The sequence below is a fragment of the Meleagris gallopavo genome, chromosome 1, assembly GCF_905368555.1.
Source record: "Meleagris gallopavo chromosome 1, MGAL_WU_HG_1.1, whole genome shotgun sequence".
NCBI classification, from domain to species: domain Eukaryota; kingdom Metazoa; phylum Chordata; class Aves; order Galliformes; family Phasianidae; genus Meleagris; species Meleagris gallopavo.
This window is the reverse complement of record NC_139404.1, coordinates 749,621-767,660: the sequence shown is the minus strand read 5'-3', so window position 1 is coordinate 767,660 and position 18,040 is coordinate 749,621. Positions and strand designations below refer to the sequence as shown.

The 18,040-nt window shown below is 56.6% G+C and overlaps 1 protein-coding gene across 1 annotated transcript; it reads right to left on the bottom strand.

Annotated features, from left to right (window-relative positions):
• Positions 1–5,634: 5,634 nt before the first annotated feature.
• On the bottom strand, positions 5,635–15,386 carry PAX4 (paired box 4). The gene is made up of 7 exons (XM_085216803.1): positions 14,938–15,386; positions 13,047–13,170; positions 12,732–12,947; positions 9,555–9,618; positions 8,341–8,423; positions 6,029–6,098; positions 5,635–5,639 (listed from the first exon to the last, which is right to left on the bottom strand). Exons 1-7 carry the CDS (start codon positions 15,384–15,386, stop codon positions 5,635–5,637), a joined length of 1,011 nt encoding a protein of 336 aa, XP_085072929.1.
• Between the last annotated feature and the right edge of the window lie 2,654 nt (positions 15,387–18,040).

The following is an 18,040-nucleotide window of genomic DNA, read 5'->3' as shown; positions in this document are numbered from 1 at the left end:
CTGTGGGGTGCTGGCTGTCACTGTTGGGTGCTGGTTGTCCCTATAGGGTTCTGGATGTCCCTGTGGGGTGCTGGCTGTCACTGTGGGTGCTGGCTGTTCCTGTTGTGTGCTGGTTGTCCCTATGGGGTTCTGGATGTCCCTGTGGGGTGCTGGCTGTCACTGTTGGGTGCTGGTTGTCCCTATGGGGTTCTGGATGTCCTTGTGGGGTGCTGGCTGTCACTGTGGGTGCTGGCTGTTCCTGTTGTGTGCTGGTTGTCCCTATGGGGTTCTGGATGTCCCTGTGGGGTGCTGGCTGTCACTGTTGGGTTCTGGTTGTCCCTATGGGGTTCTGGATGTCCCTGTGGGGTGCTGGCTGTCTCTATGGGGTGCTGGCTGTCATTGTGGGGTGTTGGCTGTCCCTATGGAGTACTGTCTGTCTCTATGAGGTACTGGCTCTCCTTATGGAATGCTGTCCCTGTGGGGTGCTGGCTGTCTCTATGTGGTTCTGGATGTCCCTATGGGGTGCTGGCTGTCACTGTGGGGTGCTGGCTGTCACTGTGGGTGCTGGCTGTTCCTGTTGTGTGCTTGTTGTCCCTATGGGGTTCTGGATGTCCCTATGGGGTGCTGGCTGTCATTGTGGGGTTCTCATGTCCCTATGGGGTGCTGGCTGTCATTGTGGGCTGCTGGCTGTCCCTATGGAGTACTGGCTGTCTTTATGGGGTACTGGCTGTCTCTATGGGGTACTGGCTCTCCTCATGGAATGCTGTCCCTATGGGGTGCTGGCTGTCCCTGTTTGGTGCTGGCTGTCCCTATGGGGTGCAAACTGTCTCTATGGGGTGTTGGTTGTCCCTATGGGGTGCTGCTGTCCTCATATAGTGCTATCCCTATGGGATGCTGGTGGTCTCTATGTGGTGCTGGCTATGTCTATGGGGCGTTGGCTGTCTCTATGGGGTGCTGGTTGTCCCTATTGGGGTGCTAGCTGTCCCTATAGGGTGCTGGCTATCCCTATGGGGTACTGGCTCTCCTCATGGAGTGCTGTCCTTGTGGGGTGCTGACTGTCCCAATGGGGTTCTGGCTGTCCTTGTTGGTACCTGGTTGTCCCTATTGAGTGCTGACTGTCCCCATGGAGTACTGGCTGTCCTTGTGGGGTGCTGGCTGTCTCTATGGGGTGTTGTTGTTGTCCCTATGGGGTGCTGCTGTCCTCATGGAGTGCTATCCCTATGGGGTAGTGGCTGTTCCTATGGGGTGCCGGACGTCTCTATGTGGTGCTGGCCATCCCTGTGGGGTGCTGGCTGTCCTTGTGGGGTGCTGCTGTCCCTGTGGGGTGCTGCAGTGCACAGACAAGGGGCTGATGTCCCCAAGTGATGGGTGTTACCATCCTGGGGGTCCCTGATTTCAGCGTTCCCATGGCCATTCTGCAATGAGCATCATACCCTGACACACCTCCAGCAGTGCTGGGGAGACGTGGGATTTGTGGGATTTCACAGCACCCCCCCTCCCTCCTCCTCCTTCCCCACATGGGGGGCACTGGTTGGGTTTGCAGCACGGCCAGAGGAATCCTCAGGGAGCTGAGGAAGGAGCACGAGCAGCCACGATCCCCACCATATGGACTGGAAGAGCTGAAGATGTTTTACATCCCCTACATCATCATCATCATTATTGTTATTACTATTATTATTTTTTTTTTTTGGACAGTTCAGTTTTTTTAAGTACTTTTGAAGACCTGTGTATGAAAATGCATTCTGGACTCCCAACCCCACACCCAAGCGCTGCCCCCATCACTGTCCTCATTCAGCCCTCTCCATCCCATCCCCATCCCATTCTTGTCCCCATCCCATCCCCAATCCCAACCCCTCTCCGGCTCCTGAAGGGAACTGATAAACAGGAATAGAGCTGGATGGGGTCCTGGGCATCCTGATTTGGTGGTGGGCACTCAGACCATGGCAGGGGGTGGTGCTGGGGGGTATTTGGGGCCCCTTCCAACCCAACCATTCTATGATTTCTCATCCAACTCAACAATTCTATGGTTCTATGATCTTTAAGGATCCTTCCAACTCAACCCCAGCCCAGCCCCCAACCCCAACCCAATGCATCCCATCCCAACCCAACACCAACACAGCACAACACAACCCCAATCCAATCCCAGCTCAACCCCAAACCCAACCCAGCCCCAACCCCAAACCCAACCCCAGCTCAATCCCAAATCCAATCCCAACCCAACCAACTTCAACCCAACTCAACCCAATGCAACCCAACCCAACCTCAACACAACCCCAGCACAATCCCAAATCCAATCCCAACCCAACCAACTTCAACCCAACTCAACCCAATGCAACCCAACTCAACCCCAACACAACTCCAGCTCAATCCCAAATCCAATCCCAACCCCAACCCCAACTCCAACCCAACTCAACCCAATGCAACCCAACTCAACCCCAACACAACTCCAGCTCAATCCCAAATCCAATCCCAACCCAACCCCAACTCCAACACAACACAACCCAATGCAACCCAACCTCAACACAACTCCAGCACAATCCCAAATCCAATCCCAACTCAACCCCAACTCCAACACAACACAACCCCAACTCAACCCTAACCCAACCCCAAACCCAACCCAACCTCAACCCAACTCCAACACAATGTAACTCAACCCCAGACCAACCCCAACCCCAATTCAATCCAACCCCAACCCAATTCAATCCCAACCTCAATCCCAGCACAACCCCGATACAACAGCCCCATCACAAAATTCCAAACCTACCCCAAAGCCACTCCAACCTCAATCCAACTCAATCCCAACCCCAACTCCAACCCAAACCCAATCCCAACTTCAACACAACTCCAACTCAAACCCAATCCAACTCTGAACCCCAACCCCAACCCTTCTCCTTCTCCAACCCAAACTCAATCTCAACCCCAACCCAGTGCAACCCAGTCCAATCCCAACCCCGATTCAATCCAACTCCAACCCAACCCCAACTCCAACCCCAACCCTAAGCCAACTCTCCAACTCCAACCCAAACTCAATCCCAGCCCAACCCCAACCCAACTCTGACCCCAACTGAACCGAACCCATCCCCAAACCCCAACCCAACCCCAACCCCAACTCAATCCCAACCCAATTCCAACCACAACCTCAACTCAATCCCAACCCTAACTCAACCCCAGTGCCAACCTAACCCCCAACCTAACCCCAACCTCAACCCAACACCAACCCTAAACATAACCCAACGCCAACCCAACCCCAAATTCAACTAAATCCCAACGCCAACCCAACCCCAACTCAATCCCAACCCAAACCCAACCTCTACTCAATCCCATCCCTAACCCAACCCCAACGCCAACCCAACCCCAACTCAATCCCAATCCCAATACCAATTCCAACACCAACCCAACCCCAACTCAGTCCCAACCCAACCCCAACCCCAACTCAGTCCCAACCCAATCCCAATCCCAACCCCAACCCCAACTCAATCCCAATCTTAATCCTAACTCAATCCCAATCCCAACCCCAAACCAACCCCAACCCTAACCCAACCCCAACTCAGTCCCAGCTCAACCCCAAACCCAGCCCCAACTCAATCCTAACCCGAACTCAACCCCAATGCCAACCCAACCTCCAACCCAACACCAACCCCAACCTGACACCAACCCTAAACATAACCCAGTGCCAAACCAACCCCAACTCAATCCCAACCCAACCCCAAATCCAACCTCAACTCAATCCCAACCCTAACCCAACCCCAATGCCAACCCAACGCCCAACCCCAACTCAATCCCAATCCCAACGCCAACTCAACCCCAACTCAGTCCCAACCCCAACCCCAACCCCAACTCAATCCCAACCAAACCCCAAACCGAGCCCCAACTCAATCCCAACCCTAACTCAACCCCAATGTCAACCCAACACCAACCCTAAACATAACCCAATGCCAACCCAACCCCAACCTCAACTCAATCTCAACCCCAACCCAACCCCAACTCAACCCAACCCCAACCCCAACTCAGTCCCAATCCAACCCCAAACCCAACCTCAACTCAATCCCAACCATAACCCAATCCCAATGCCAACCCAACCCCAACTCAGTCCCAATCCCAACGCCAACCCAACCCCAACTCAACACCAACCCCAACGCAGTCCTAATCCAACCACAAACCCAACCCTAACTCAATCCCAACCCTAACCCAACCCCAGTATCAACCCAATCCCCAAATCAATCCCAACCCTAACCCTACCCCAATCCCAAACCAACCCCAATCCCAACCCAACCCCAACTCAATCCCAACCCAATCCCAACCCCAGCCCTAACTCAATCCTAACCCTAACTCAACCCCAATTCCAACTCAATCCCAACCCAACACCAACCCCAACCCTAACCCAACCCCAACGCCAACTCAACCTCAACCTCAACTCAATCCCAATGTCAACCCAACCCCAACTCAATCCCAACTCCAACCCCAACTCAATCCCAACCCAACCCCAAACCCAACCCCAACTCAGTCCCAACACTAACCCTAACCCTACCCCAATGCCAACCCAACGCCAACCCAACCCCAACCCCAACTCAATCCCAACTCTAACTCAACCCCAAAGCCAACCCAACCCAACCCAACCCAACTCAATCCCAACCCAATCCCAACCCCAACCCCAATCCCATCCATTCCATCGTTCTGTGATCTCAGGGCTGAACTCAGATGCTGAGGAAAACGGGGAGGGAAGAGTCCTGACCTTTTTGCAGGGTGGAACAATTGGGATATCAGGGCCGTGTGCTCCAGGGATGGTGGTTTTTTTTTGCTTAGAGGTCCCCATAGAACAATTTTTGCTCACAGAAAGCATTTTTTCCTGCATACAAAGCCCTCATCCGGACACCAGTGTCAGTCTCCTTCAAATAAAACAAGGCTCTGTGCTGGCAATGGAGAAGTTGGCCATAGTTCTATCATTAAATCACGTTTCTACATAAACAAAACCCCAAAACTTTTTATTTAGAGCAAAAAGAACAAAGCGTGGGGGGGCGGGGGGGGGCTTTCCAGGACAGCGACTTTTTGATGCAACGCCTTCAGATCAACGTGAATCCATGTGTGCCCATCCTCCTCTGGTGCACGAGCCGGGGGCCCCACGCTGCAACCCCCCATTGCCCAGCATGCTCAGATTCAGGGGTAGGGGGGGAGCATGGAGGTGGGCAGTGGGGTGCAACGGGGGGGAGGAGGGCAGCAGGGCCAAGGGGGGGCCCTCCAAGGGCTGCCAAGGAGTTGGGAGGGGGCTGCTGCCTGCGGGATGGCACAGGGGTCAGGTGTGTGTGTGTGGGGGGGGGCTGAAGGTGCCCATCGCACTGCAGACCCTCATGGGGGTGGGGGTAAGTGGGGAGGAGTTCCCTGCACCCCCCGAGCACCACGCAGTGCCCTGAGCCTCTTCCTTGGCTGTGCCCCCCCCAGGGTTCATCCCTTCCCCCACCCCTCGAGCCCTCCTTACCACAGCAGCCATCATTCCATGAGCAAGATCCGGGGGTGCAGAGGTGCAGAGGGACCAGTGGGCCTGGGGGGGCTCTGAGGGGCTCTAACAAGCTGGGGGGAGCAGCTGGGAGGTGCTGGAGGGGGGGGGGGGGGAAGGAGCAGAGAGCAGAATGTCACCCAGCATCCATTGGGTGGGCTGGGTCATACTGGGGGAGGGGGGTCTGCACCCCTTGGGGGGGAGGGGGGGGGTCTCCTGGGGAAGGTGTCCCCATGGCTGCACGCTCCAGCCCTTCAGGGTGACATCTTGGGGGGGGGAGATGCTGGGAAGCAGTGCAGACCCCCCCCCCCTACCCCCCCGATGCAGGTCCAGCCCCTCTCCTACCTGTGCAGAAATGGGGGCTGTCGTGGCAGGGGGGGACAGGAGCCACTCACACCAGAAGCCTGCATGGGGGACCCTGCGTTGGGTTGGGGGGCACACGGAGGGGCTGTGCCCCCTCCCCAGCCTGGTTTGCAGCCCCCAGCCACTCCTTGGCCATAAGATGGGGGTCCTGCCCCCTCTTCCCCCCCCCCTTTCCCCAAACCTGGGGGCTCTCACCTGCACCACTGGCCTCCATCCCCTGCCTGGCTTCACGTCGCCATTTGGCTCTTCTGTTGGAGAACCACACCTGGGGATGAGGGGGGGTGCTGAGGTTGTGCCCCCTCTGTGCCCTGCTGGATGCTGGGATGTGCCAAGGAGTGTGCAAGAGAGTGGGCCAAGGAGTGTGCAAGGATGCGCCATGAAACGTGCAGGAGTGTGCCAAGGAACGTGCAAGGACTGTGCAACAGAGTGTGCCAAGGAGTGTGTAAGGACGTGCCATACAATGTGCATGAGTGTGCCACTGAGTGTGCAAGGACTGTGCAACAGAGTGTGCCAAGGAGTGTGCAAGGATTGTGCAGGAGGGTGTGCCAAGGAGTGTGCAAGGTTTGTGCAATAGAATGTGCCAAGGAGTGTGCAAGGATTGTGCAATAGAATGTGCCAAGGAGTGTGCAAGGATGTTGCATGCAATGCGCAGGAGTGTGCCAAGGAGTGTGCAAGGATTGTGCAATAGAATGTGCCAAGGAGTGTGCAAGGATGTGCCATGCAACGTGAAGGAGTGTGCCAAGGAGTGTGCAAAATAGATGTGCACAAGGCATGCAAATGCAGCACAGGGTTGCACAATGTGGGATTGTGCAATAAATGCGTGTGCAAATGTGTCACGTGCAATGCAGGAGTGTGCAATGCAGGATTGTGCAATAGAAGTGTGTGCAACACAGGATTATGCAACGCAGGAGTGCACAAGACACAGGTTTGTGCAATAGACACATGTGCCAAACAGGCAGTGTGCAATGGGGGTTTGTGCAATAGACATGTGCCAAGGAGGCATGTGCCACACAGGAGTGTGCCAAGGAGGGCTGTGCAATAGACACATGTGCCAAGGAGGCATGTGCCATGCACAGGAGTGCGCCAAGGAGGGCTGTGCAATACAAGGATGTGCAAGGCATGTGCATGCAACAGGAGTGTGCCATGGAGGTCTGTGCAACACATGGTTGTGCAAAGAAGGCATGTGCAACAGGGTTGCACAATGGGGGTCTGTGCAACATATGCATGTGCAAAACACGCATGTGCAACACAGGGGTGTGCAATGGGGGTCTGTGCAACACATGCATGTGCAAAGAAGGCATGTGCAACATAGGGGTGCACAATGGGGGTCTGTGCAACACAAACACGTGCAAAACAAGCATGTGCAACACAGGGTGTGCACTGGGGTTCTGTGCAACACACATGTGCAAAGCAGGCACATGCAACACAAAGGTGCACAATGGGGGGCTGTGCAACACACACACGTGCAAAGCAGGCCTATGCAACACGGGGGTGTGCAATGGGGGTCTGTGCAACACGTCAGTGCAAAACAAGCATATGCAACACAGGGATGTGCAATGGGGGTCTGTGCAACACATGCATGTGCAAAACAGGCATGTGCAACGCAGAGGTGTGCAATGGGGGTCTGTGCAACACATGCATGTGCAACACAGGCACGTGCAACAAAGGGGTGAGCAATGGAGGTCTGTGCAACACACATATGTGCAAAATAGTTATACGCAGCACAGAGGTGTGCAATGGGGGTCTGTGCAACGCATGCGTGTGCAAAGCAGGCATGTGCAGCACAGGGGTGTGCAATGAGGGTCTGTGCAACGCATGCATGTGCAAAGCTGGCCTATGCAACACAGGGATGTGCAATGGGGGTCTGTGCAACACACACACGTGCAAAACAAGCATATGCAACACGGGGGTGTGCAATGGGGGTCTGTGCAACACATGCACGTGCAAAAGAGCCATATGCAACACAGGAGTGTGCAACGGGGGTCTGTGCAACACATGCATGTGCAAAACAGGCATGTGCAACACAGAGGTGTGCAATGGGCGTCTGTGCAACATATGCATGTGCAAAGCAAGCCTATGCAACACGGGGGTGTGCAATGGGGGTCTGTGCAACCCACATGTGCAAAGCAAGGCTATGCAACAAAGGGGTGTGCAATGGGGGTCTGTGCAACACATGCATGTGCAAAAGAGCCATATGCAACACAGGAGTGTGCAACGGGGGTCTGTGCAACACATGCATGTGCAAAACAGGCATGTGCAACAGGGGTGTGCAATGGGGGTCTGTGCAACACACATATGTGCAAAATAGTTATATGCAGCACAGGGGTGTGCAATGGGGGTCTGTGCAACGCATGCACGTGCAAAGCAGGCATGTGCAACAAAGGGGTGTGCAATGGGGGTCTGTGCAACGCATGCATGTGCAAAGCAGGCCTATGCAACACAGGGGTGTGCAATGGGGGTCTGTGCAACACACACACGTGCAACACAGGTGTGCCCAAGCACCATACCTGGACGGTGATGTCTGGCAGCTGCGTGGCTGCAGCCAATCGTCCCCGAGTGCTGCTGTCTGGGTATTGTCCCCTTTGGAACTCTGCAGATGGGTTGGGGTGCAATCAGCCCCCCACCCTTCGCACCTCCCCCTCCCCCCCCAACCCAATGGAGCCCAATGAGCGCCCACTGCAATGGACCCCCACCTTCCTCCAGGGCTTTGGATTGCTGCTGGGACAGCATCGTCCTGCTGCGCTGCCTGCTGCGGCCTGAGGGGGGTCCTGGGGGGGTCGCGGGGGGGTCTGGGGTCCTGCAGCTGTGATAGGAGAGGAGGGGGCTGGGGGGGGTGGGATGGAGGGGGAGGGGTGGGGATGGGAAAGGAAAAAGTGGGTGTGTGCATCCGTGTGTGTGTGTGTGTGTGCATGCCTGCAGGTGTGCATGCATCCAAATGTGTGCGTGTGCATGTCTGCAGGTGTGCATCTGTGTGTGTGTGTGTGCATGCCTGCAGGTGTGCATGCATCCAAATGTGTGCGTGTGCATGTCTGCAGGTGTGCATCTGTGTGTGTGTGTGTGCATGCCTGCAGGTGTGCATCCAACTGTGTGTGTGTGCATGCCTGCAGGTGTGCATGCATCCAAATGTGTGTGTGTGCATGCCTGCAGGTGTGCATCTCTGTGTGTGTGTGCGCATGCCTGCAGGTGTGCATGCATCCAAATGTGTGTGTGCATGCCTGCAGGTGTGCATCTCTGTGTGTGCATGTGTGTGTGTGCGTGCCTGCAGGTGTGCACTCTTGTGTATGTGTGTGTGTGCATGCCTGCAGGTGTGCATCGCATCCAAATGTGTGTGCGCATGCCTGCAGGTGTGCATCCATGTGTGTGTGTGCACGTCTGCAGGTGTGCCTGCATCCGTGTGCGTGTGTGCATGTCTGCAGGTGTGCATGCATCCAAATGTGTGTGTGTGCATGCCTGCAGATGTGCATCCGTGTCTGTGTGTGCACGCCTGCAGGTGTGCGTGCATCCTTGTGTGTGCATGTCTGCAAATATGCACGCACCCAAACGCCTGTGTGCATCTCTGCAGGTGCCTGCCTGCATCCCTGTGCGTGCCCGTCTGCAAATACGCATGCATCCTTGTGTCTGTGCATGTCTGCAGGAGGGTGCGTGCATCCCAGCGTGCGTTTGCACGCCTGCAGGTGCGCATCCACACCCACGTGTGTGCACATACCCACGTTCTCCCCACCCGGCAGCACAGTGGGGCACAGCGCGCCCTGCAGCCCCCGCAGCACCCGATTGATGGAGGAGACCTGGGGAGGAGATGGGGCTGCAGATGGGATGGGGGGGTTGGGGGGGTGGGCAGCACCGTGGGACAGAAGGAGCAGCCCCCCCAGCCCCCCCCAAACCTTCCCCAGTCTGATCCTATGCAGCTCACCCCAAACACGAGACCCCCCACTCTCGTATCTCCTTGCACCCCCAAACCTAGGACACCCCACCCTCACACCCGCATTCAGCCACCCCCTAAAAATGGGACCCCCACCCCCACATCCCCACACACCCCTAATTCCAGGACCCCCGCCCTCACATCCCCATGCATCCCCCCCAAAATGGGACCCCCACCCTCACATCCCCGCACACCCGCAATCCCAGAACCCCCACCCTCACATCTCCATGCAACCCCCCCAAAAATGGGACCCCCACCCTTGCATTCCCACACACCCCCAATTCCAGGACCCCCACCCTCACATCCCCATGCATCCCCCCCAGAACGGGACCACCCCCAAATTGGGACTCCAACCCCCAAAATGAGACACCCACCTCCACATCCCTATGCAACCTCCTCCAAAATGGGACCCCTACCCTCATATCCCCATTCACCCCCAATTCCAGGACCCCCATCCTCACATCCCCACGCATCCCCCCCAAAATGGGACCCCCACCCTCACATCCCCAAACATCCCCCCCAAGATGGGATCCCCCACCCTCACATCCCAATTCAGTCACCTCCTAAAAATGGGACCCCCACCCTTACATCCCCAAACATCCCCCCCAAATATGGGATCCCCCACCCTCACATCCCCACTCACCCTCAGTTCCAGGACCCCCCACCCTCACTTCCCCACGCATCCCCCCCAAAATGGGATCCCCACCCTCACATCCCCAAACATCCCCCCAAAAAATGGGACCCCCACCCTCATATCCCCATGCATCTCCCCCAAATATGAGATCCCCACCCTCACATCCCCACTCACCCCCAATCCCAGGACCCCCATCCTCACATCCCCACGCATCCCCCCCAAAATGGGACCCCTACCCTCACATCCCCACACACCCAGCCCCAAAAATGGGACCCCCACCCTCACATCCCCAAACATCCCCCCCAAATATGGGATCCCCCACCCTCACATCCCAATTCAGTCACCTCCTAAAAATGGGACCCCCACCCTCATATCCCCCAAACATCCCCCCCAACATGGGATCCCCACCCTCACATCCCCATGCATCCCCCCAAATATGGGATCCCCCACCCTCACATCCCCACTCACCCCCAGTTCCAGGACCCCCCACTCTCACTTCCCCATGCAACCTCCTCCAAAATGGGACCCCCCACCCTCACATCCCCACAAACCCAGCCCCAAAAATGGGACCCCCACCCTCACATCTCCAAACATCCCCCCCAAAATGGGACCCCCACCCTCACATCCCCACACACCCAGCCCCAAAAATGGGACCCCCACCCTCACATCCCCATGCATCCCCCCAAATATGGGATCCCCACCCTCACATCCCAATTCAGTCACCTCCTAAAAATGGGATCCCCACCCTCACATCCCCACTCACCCCCAGTTCCAGGACCCCCCACTCTCATATCCCCATGAATTCCCCCCAAAATGGGCCCCCCACCCAAAATGAGGCACCCACCTCCACACCTCTATGCAACCTCCTCCAAAATGGGACCCCCACCCTCACATCCCCACTCACCCCCAATTCCAGGACCCCCATCCTCACATCCCCATGCATCCCCCCCAAGATGGGATCCCCCACCCTCACATCCCAATTCAGTCACCTCCTAAAAATGGGACCCCCACCCTCATATCCCCCAAACATCCCCTCCAGAATGGGATCCCCACCCTCACATCCCCAAACATCCCCCCCAAATATGGGATCCCCCACTCTCACATCCCCACTCACCCCCAGTTCCAGGACCCCCCACCCTCACATCCTCACACACCCAGCCCCAAAAATGGGACCTCCACCCTCATGTCCCCATGCAACCACCCCCAAAAATGGGACCCCCACCCTCACATCCCCAAACATCCCCCCCAAATATGGGATCCCCACCCTCACATCCCAATTCAGTCACCTCCTAAAAATGGGACCCCCACCATCACATCCCCAAACATCCCCCCCAAAATGGGATCCCCACCCTCACATCCCCACTCACCCCCAATCCCAGGACCCCCATCCTCACATCCCCACATCCCCACACACCCAGCCCCCAAAATGGGACCCCTACCCTCACATCCCCACACACCCACCCCCAAAAATGGGACCCCCACACCCACATCCCCAAACATCCCCCCCAAGATGGGATCCCCCACCCTCACATCCCAATTCAGTCTCCTCCTAAAAATGGGATCCTCACCCTCACTTCCCCATTCACCCCCAAAATGGGATCCCCACCCTCACATCCCCACACACCCCCAGTTCCAGGACCCCCATCCTCACATCCCCATGAATTCCCCCCAAAATGGGCCCCCCACCCAAAATGAGACACCCACCTCCACATCCCTATGCAACCTCCTCCAAAATGGGACCCCCACCCTCACATCCCCATTCACCCCCAATTCCAGGACTCCCATCCTCACATCCCCATGCATCCCCCCCAAAATGGGACCCCCACCCTCACATCCCCAAACATCCCCCCCAAATATGGGATCCCCCACCCTCACATCCCCACTCACCCCTCATTCCAGGACCCCCCACCCTCACTTCCCCATGCAACCTCCTCCAAAATGGGACCCCCCACCCTCACATCCCCACAAACCCAGCCCCAAAAATGGGACCCCCACCCTCACATCCCCAAACATCCCCCCCAAAATGGGACCCCCACCCTCACATCCCCACTCACCCCCAAGTCCAGGACCCCCCACCCTCATATCCCCATGCAACCACCTCCAAAATGGGACCCCCACCCTCACATCCCCATGCATCCCCCCCAAATATGGGATCCCCCACCCTCACATCCCAATTCAGTCATCTCCTAAAAATGGGACCCCCACCCTCACATCCCCATGCATCCCCCCCAAAATGGGATCCCCACCCTCACATCCCCACTCACCCCCAATCCCAGAACCCCCACCCTCACATCCCCACGCATCCCAACCTCCCCCTTTCCACCCCCCCCCCCCTCCCCACTCACGCTGGGGGTCCTCTGGTTGCCGCAGAGCCCCTCCAGGTGCAGCTGCTGCCTGATCTCCCACGCGAAGAGGGACGGCTGCTCTCGCTTCAGCTGTGCGATGCGTGCCACCACGGGGGGGGTAACAGCACGAGGTTTGCTGCCCCCCAAACTTTTAGGTCTCACCGAACCAGTCCGGTAATAACGGCTCAAGATTTTGCTGACGCAACCATTGGACACCTATGGAGCGGATTTGGGGAGGCGGGGAGGGGATTTGGGGGTTTGGGGGGAGGATGGGGAGGACCCCCTCCCGCCCCCCCCCCCCCCATCCGTGCGCACCTGGAGGCTGCGGGAGATGTCGGTGCTGCGCACGCCGTGTGCTGCCAGCTGGATGATGCTCTGCCTCTTGCACGGGGGGAGAGGGCAGCCGTTGGTGTAGACCCCCCCCAGCTGGTTGATGCTGCTGGGGCCTGGGGGTGGGGGGATAAAGTGGGGTGGGGGGGGGGGGTTCAATCGTGGAAGGTGGAGGAGTGGGGATGGGGAAAAGGAGGGGGGGGGTCCCCGTCCTCTGCGTGCGGAGAGAAATGCGTGTGGAGGCGGAGCTGGGGGGGGGGGGTGTCAGAGTGTGCAAAAATGGGCTGTGGGGTGTGGGGGAGCGTGCAAGGATGGGCTGCGTGCAATGTGGGGGGGAGGGGGAGCAAAGCGTGCCGTGGGGTGTGCAGGGATGTGCCGTGGAGTGAGCCACGGAGTGTGCAACAAAGGGTGGCATGGAGTGTGCAAGGATGTGCCAGAGTGGGCCATGGAGTGTGCAACAAAGTGTGCCAAGGAGTGTGCAAGGATGTGCCAGAGTGGGCCATGGAGTGTGCAACAAAGTGTGCCAAGGAGTGTGCAAGGATGTGCCAGAGTGAGCCATGGAGTGTGCAACAAAGTGTGCCAAGGAGAGTGCAACAAAGCGTGCCAAGGAGAGTGCAACAAAGCGTGCCAAGAAGTGTGCAACAAAGCGTGCCATGGAGTGTGCAAGGACGTGCCACAGTGTGAGCCATGGAGTGTGCAACAAAGTGTGCCAAGGAGTGTGCAACAGAGCATGCCATGGAGTGTGCAAGGACGTGCCACAGTGTGAGCCATGGAGTGTGCAACAAAGTGTGCGAAGGAGAGTGCAACAAAGCGTGCCAAGAAGTGTGCAACAGAGCGTGCCATGGAGTGTGCAAGGACGTGCCACAGTGTGAGCCATGGAGTGTGCAACAAAGTGTGCCAAGGAGTGTGCAACAGAGCGTGCCATGGAGTGTGCAAGGACGTGCCACAGTGTGAGCCATGGAGTGTGCAACAAAGTGTGCCAAGGAGTGAGCAACAGAGCGTGCCATGGAGTGTGCAAGGACGTGCCACAGTGTGAGCCATGGAGTGTGCAACAAAGTGTGCCAAGGAGTGAGCAACAGAGCGTGCCATGGAGTGTGCAAGGACGTGCCACAGTGTGAGCCATGGACTGTGCAACAAAGTGTGCCAAGAAGTGTGCAACAAAGTGTGCCATGGAGTGTGCAAGGACGTGCCACAGTGTGAGCCATGGAGTGTGCAACAAAGTGTGCCAAGGAGTGTGCAACAAAGTGTGTCAAGAAGTGTGCAACAGAGCATGCCATGGAGTGTGCAAGGACGTGCCACAGTGTGAGCCATGGAGTGTGCAACAAAGTGTGCCAAGGAGTGTGCAACAAAGTGTGTCAAGAAGTGTGCAACAGAGCATGCCATGGAGTGTGCAAGGACGTGCCACAGTGTGAGCCATGGAGTGTGCAACAAAGTGTGCCAAGGAGGGTGAGACAGAGTGTGCCAAGGAGTGTGCAACAAAACATGCCATGGAGTGTGCAAGGATGTGCCAGAGTGAGCCACGAAGTGTGCAACAAGAGTCCAAGGAGTGTGCAACAGAATGTGCCATGGGGATGTGCCATGGAGTGTGCAACAGATTGTGCCATGGAGTGTGCAAGGATGTGCCACAGTGTGAGCCATGGAGCGTGCAACAGGTGTGCCAAGGAGTGTGCAACAAAGCATGCCATGGAGTGTGCAAGGATGTGCCGTAGAGTGAGCCATGGAGCGTGCAACAGAGTGTGCCATGGCCATGGAGGGGGCAAGGATGTGCCATGGAGCATGCAACAGAGCATGCCACGGGGTGTGCAAGGATGTGCAACTGAGTGTGCAACTGAGCGTGCAACTGAGCGTGCAACGGAGCGTGGCACGGAGGGCTCACCTCGCTGCTGCATGGAGAGGCGTCGCGGGGTCTTGGTGCTGGGGGGGCTCATCCTGCAGCTGTTTGTGCAGAGGGGAAAGCAGCAGCTGCAGCTGCAGCTGCAACGACTGCAGCTGCAACAACTGCAGCTTCACCACCTGCAGCTTCACCACCCGCAGCTGCACCACCCGCAGCTTCGCCACCTGCAGCTGCACCACCTGCAGCTGCACCACCTGCAGCTGCACCACCCGCAGCTTCGCCACCCGCAGCTGCACCACCTGCAGCTTCACCACCCGCAGCTGCACCACCCGCAGCTTCATCACCTGCAGCTGCACAACCCGTAGCTTCACCACCCGCAGCTTCGCCACCTGCAGCTGCACCACCTGCAGCTTCACCACCTGCAGCTGCACCACTTGCAGCTGCACCACTTGCAGCTGCACCACCCGCTCAGACCTTCTCTGTGTCTGCATGCATCCATTGCACTGCCGTGGAGCTGGGGCTGCACTGCTGCAGGTGCAGGGGTTTGCTCCATGGCACCACTGCATGTCACCCCTCCAAGGCACTGGACCCCAAAGCACCAAATCCTGATGCACCAAACCCCAAAGCAAGAACCCCAAAGCACCAACATCTGTTGCAACAAACCCCAAAGCACTGAAATCCAAAGCTCTGAACCTCAAAGAAACAAACTCTGATGCACCAAACCCCAAAGAACCAAATCCCAAAGCACTGAATCTGGATGCACCAAACTCCAAAGCACCAACATCTGATGCACCAAACCCTAAAGCACCAAACCCCAAAGCACCAAATCCCAAAGCACCAAACCCCAAAGCACCAAATCCTGAAGCATCAAACCCCAAAGCACCAAACCCCAAAGCACCAAACCCCAAAGCACCGAAATCCAAAGCACTGAATCTGGACACACCAAACCCCAAAGCACTGAACCCCAAAGCTCTGAATCCTGACTCACCAAACCCTGATGCACCAAAATCCAAAGAATTGAACCCCAAAGCACCAAACCCCAAAGCACTGAAACCCCAAAGCACCAAACTCTGATGCACCAAACCCCAAAGAACCAAATCCTAAAGCACTGAATCTGGATGCACCAAACCCCAGAGCACCAAATCCTGAAGCACCAAACCCCAAAGCACCAAATCCTGAAGCACCAAACTCCAAAGCATTGCACCCTAAAGCATCAAACCCCAAAGCACTGAAATCCAAAGCACCAAACCCTAAAGCACCAAACCCCAAAGCACCAAATCCGGACTCACTAAACCTCGAAGAAATGAACCCCAAAGCACCAAATCCCAAAGCACCAAACCCAAAGCACCAAACCCCAAAGCACTGAACCTCAAAGCCCCAAACTCCAAAGCACCAAACCCCAAAGCACTGAACCCCAAAGCCCCAAACTTGGGCTCACCAAACCCCGAAGAAATGAACCCCAAAGCACCAAACCCCAAAGCACTGAACTCCAAAGCACCAAACCCCAAAGGACCGAACCCCAAAGGACCGAACCCCAAAGCCCCAAACCTGGACTCACCAAACCCCGAAGAAATGAACCCCAAAGCACCAAACCCCAAAGCACCAAACCCCGAAGAAATGAACCCCAAAGCACCAAACCCCAAAGCACCAAACCCCAAAGCACTGAACCTCAAAGCACTGAACTCCAAAGCCCCAAACCCCAAAGCACTGAACCCCAAAGCACTGAACTCCAAAGCACCAAACCCCAAAGCACCAAACCCCAAAGGACCGAACTCCAAAGCCCCAAACCTGGACTCACCAAACCCCGAAGAAATGAACCCCAAAGCACCAAACCCCAAAGCACTGAACCTCAAAGCACTGAACTCCAAAGAACTGAACCTCAAAGCACTGAACTCCAAAGCACCAAAGCACCAAACCCCAAAGCACCAAACCCCAAAGCACCGAACCCCAAAGCACCAAACCCCAAAGGACCGAACCCCAAAGCCCCAAACCTGGACTCACCAAACCCCGAAGAAATGAACCCCAAAGCACCAAACCCCAAAGCACTGAACCGCAAAGCACTGAACTCCAAAGAACTGAACCTCAAAGCACTGAACTCCAAAGCCCCAAACCCCAAAGCCCCAAACCCCAAAGCACCGAACCCCAAAGCACCGAACCCCAAAGCACCGAACCCCAAAGGACCGAACCCCAAAGCCCCAAACCTGGACTCACCAAACCCCGAAGAAATGAACCCCAAAGCACCAAACCCCAAAGCACCAAACCCCAAAGCACTGAACCGCAAAGCACTGAACTCCAAAGAACTGAACCTCAAAGCACTGAACTCCAAAGCACCAAACCCCAAAGCCCCAAACCCCAAAGCACCGAACCCCAAAGCACCGAACCCCAAAGGACCGAACCCCAAAGCCCCAAACCTGGACTCACCAAACCCCGAAGAAATGAACCCCAAAGCACCAAACCCCAAAGCACTGAACCGCAAAGCATTGAACTCCAAAGAACTGAACCTCAAAGCACTGAACTCCAAAGCCCCAAACCCCAAAGCCCCAAACCCCAAAGCACCGAACCCCAAAGGACCGAACCCCAAAGGACCGAACCCCAAAGCCCCAAACCTGGACTCACCAAACCCCGAAGAAATGAACCCCAAAGCACCAAACCCCAAAGCACTGAACCTCAAAGCATTGAACTCCAAAGAACCGAACCTCAAAGCACTGAACTCCAAAGCCCCAAACCCCAAAGCACCGAACCCCAAAGCACCGAACCCCAAAGCACCGAACCTCAAAGCCCCAAACCTGGACTCACCAAACCCCGAAGAAATGAACCCCAAAGCACCAAACCCCAAAGCACCAACCCCAAAGCACTGAACCGCAAAGCACTGAACTCCAAAGAACTGAACCTCAAAGCACTGAACTCCAAAGCACCAAACCCCAAAGCCCCAAACCCCAAAGCACCGAACCCCAAGGCACCGAACCCCAAAGCCCCAAACCTGGACTCATCAAACCCCGAAGAAATGAACCTCAAAGCACTGAGCCCCAAAGCCCCAAACCTGGACGCACCAAACCCCAAAGCACTGAGCCCCAAAGCCCCAAACCTGGACGCACCAAACCCCAAAGCAATGAACCCCAATGCCCCAAACCCCAAAGCCCCAAAC

What these genes read in the sequence shown, in the direction of transcription:
- PAX4 (XM_085216803.1), bottom strand. Translation starts at nt 15,386, where the DNA reads ATGCAGACACAGAGAAGGTCTGAGCGGGTGGTGCAGCTGCAAGTGGTG. An exon ending in CCTCTCCATGCAGCAGCGAG is followed by an intron (nt 13,171 to 14,937) that starts GTGAGCCCTCCG and finishes CCCAGGCCCCAG; the next exon opens with CAGCATCAACCAGCTGGGGG. An exon ending in GCAACCAGAGGACCCCCAGC is followed by an intron (nt 9,619 to 12,731) that starts GTGAGTGGGGAG and finishes TCTCCTCCCCAG; the next exon opens with GTCTCCTCCATCAATCGGGT.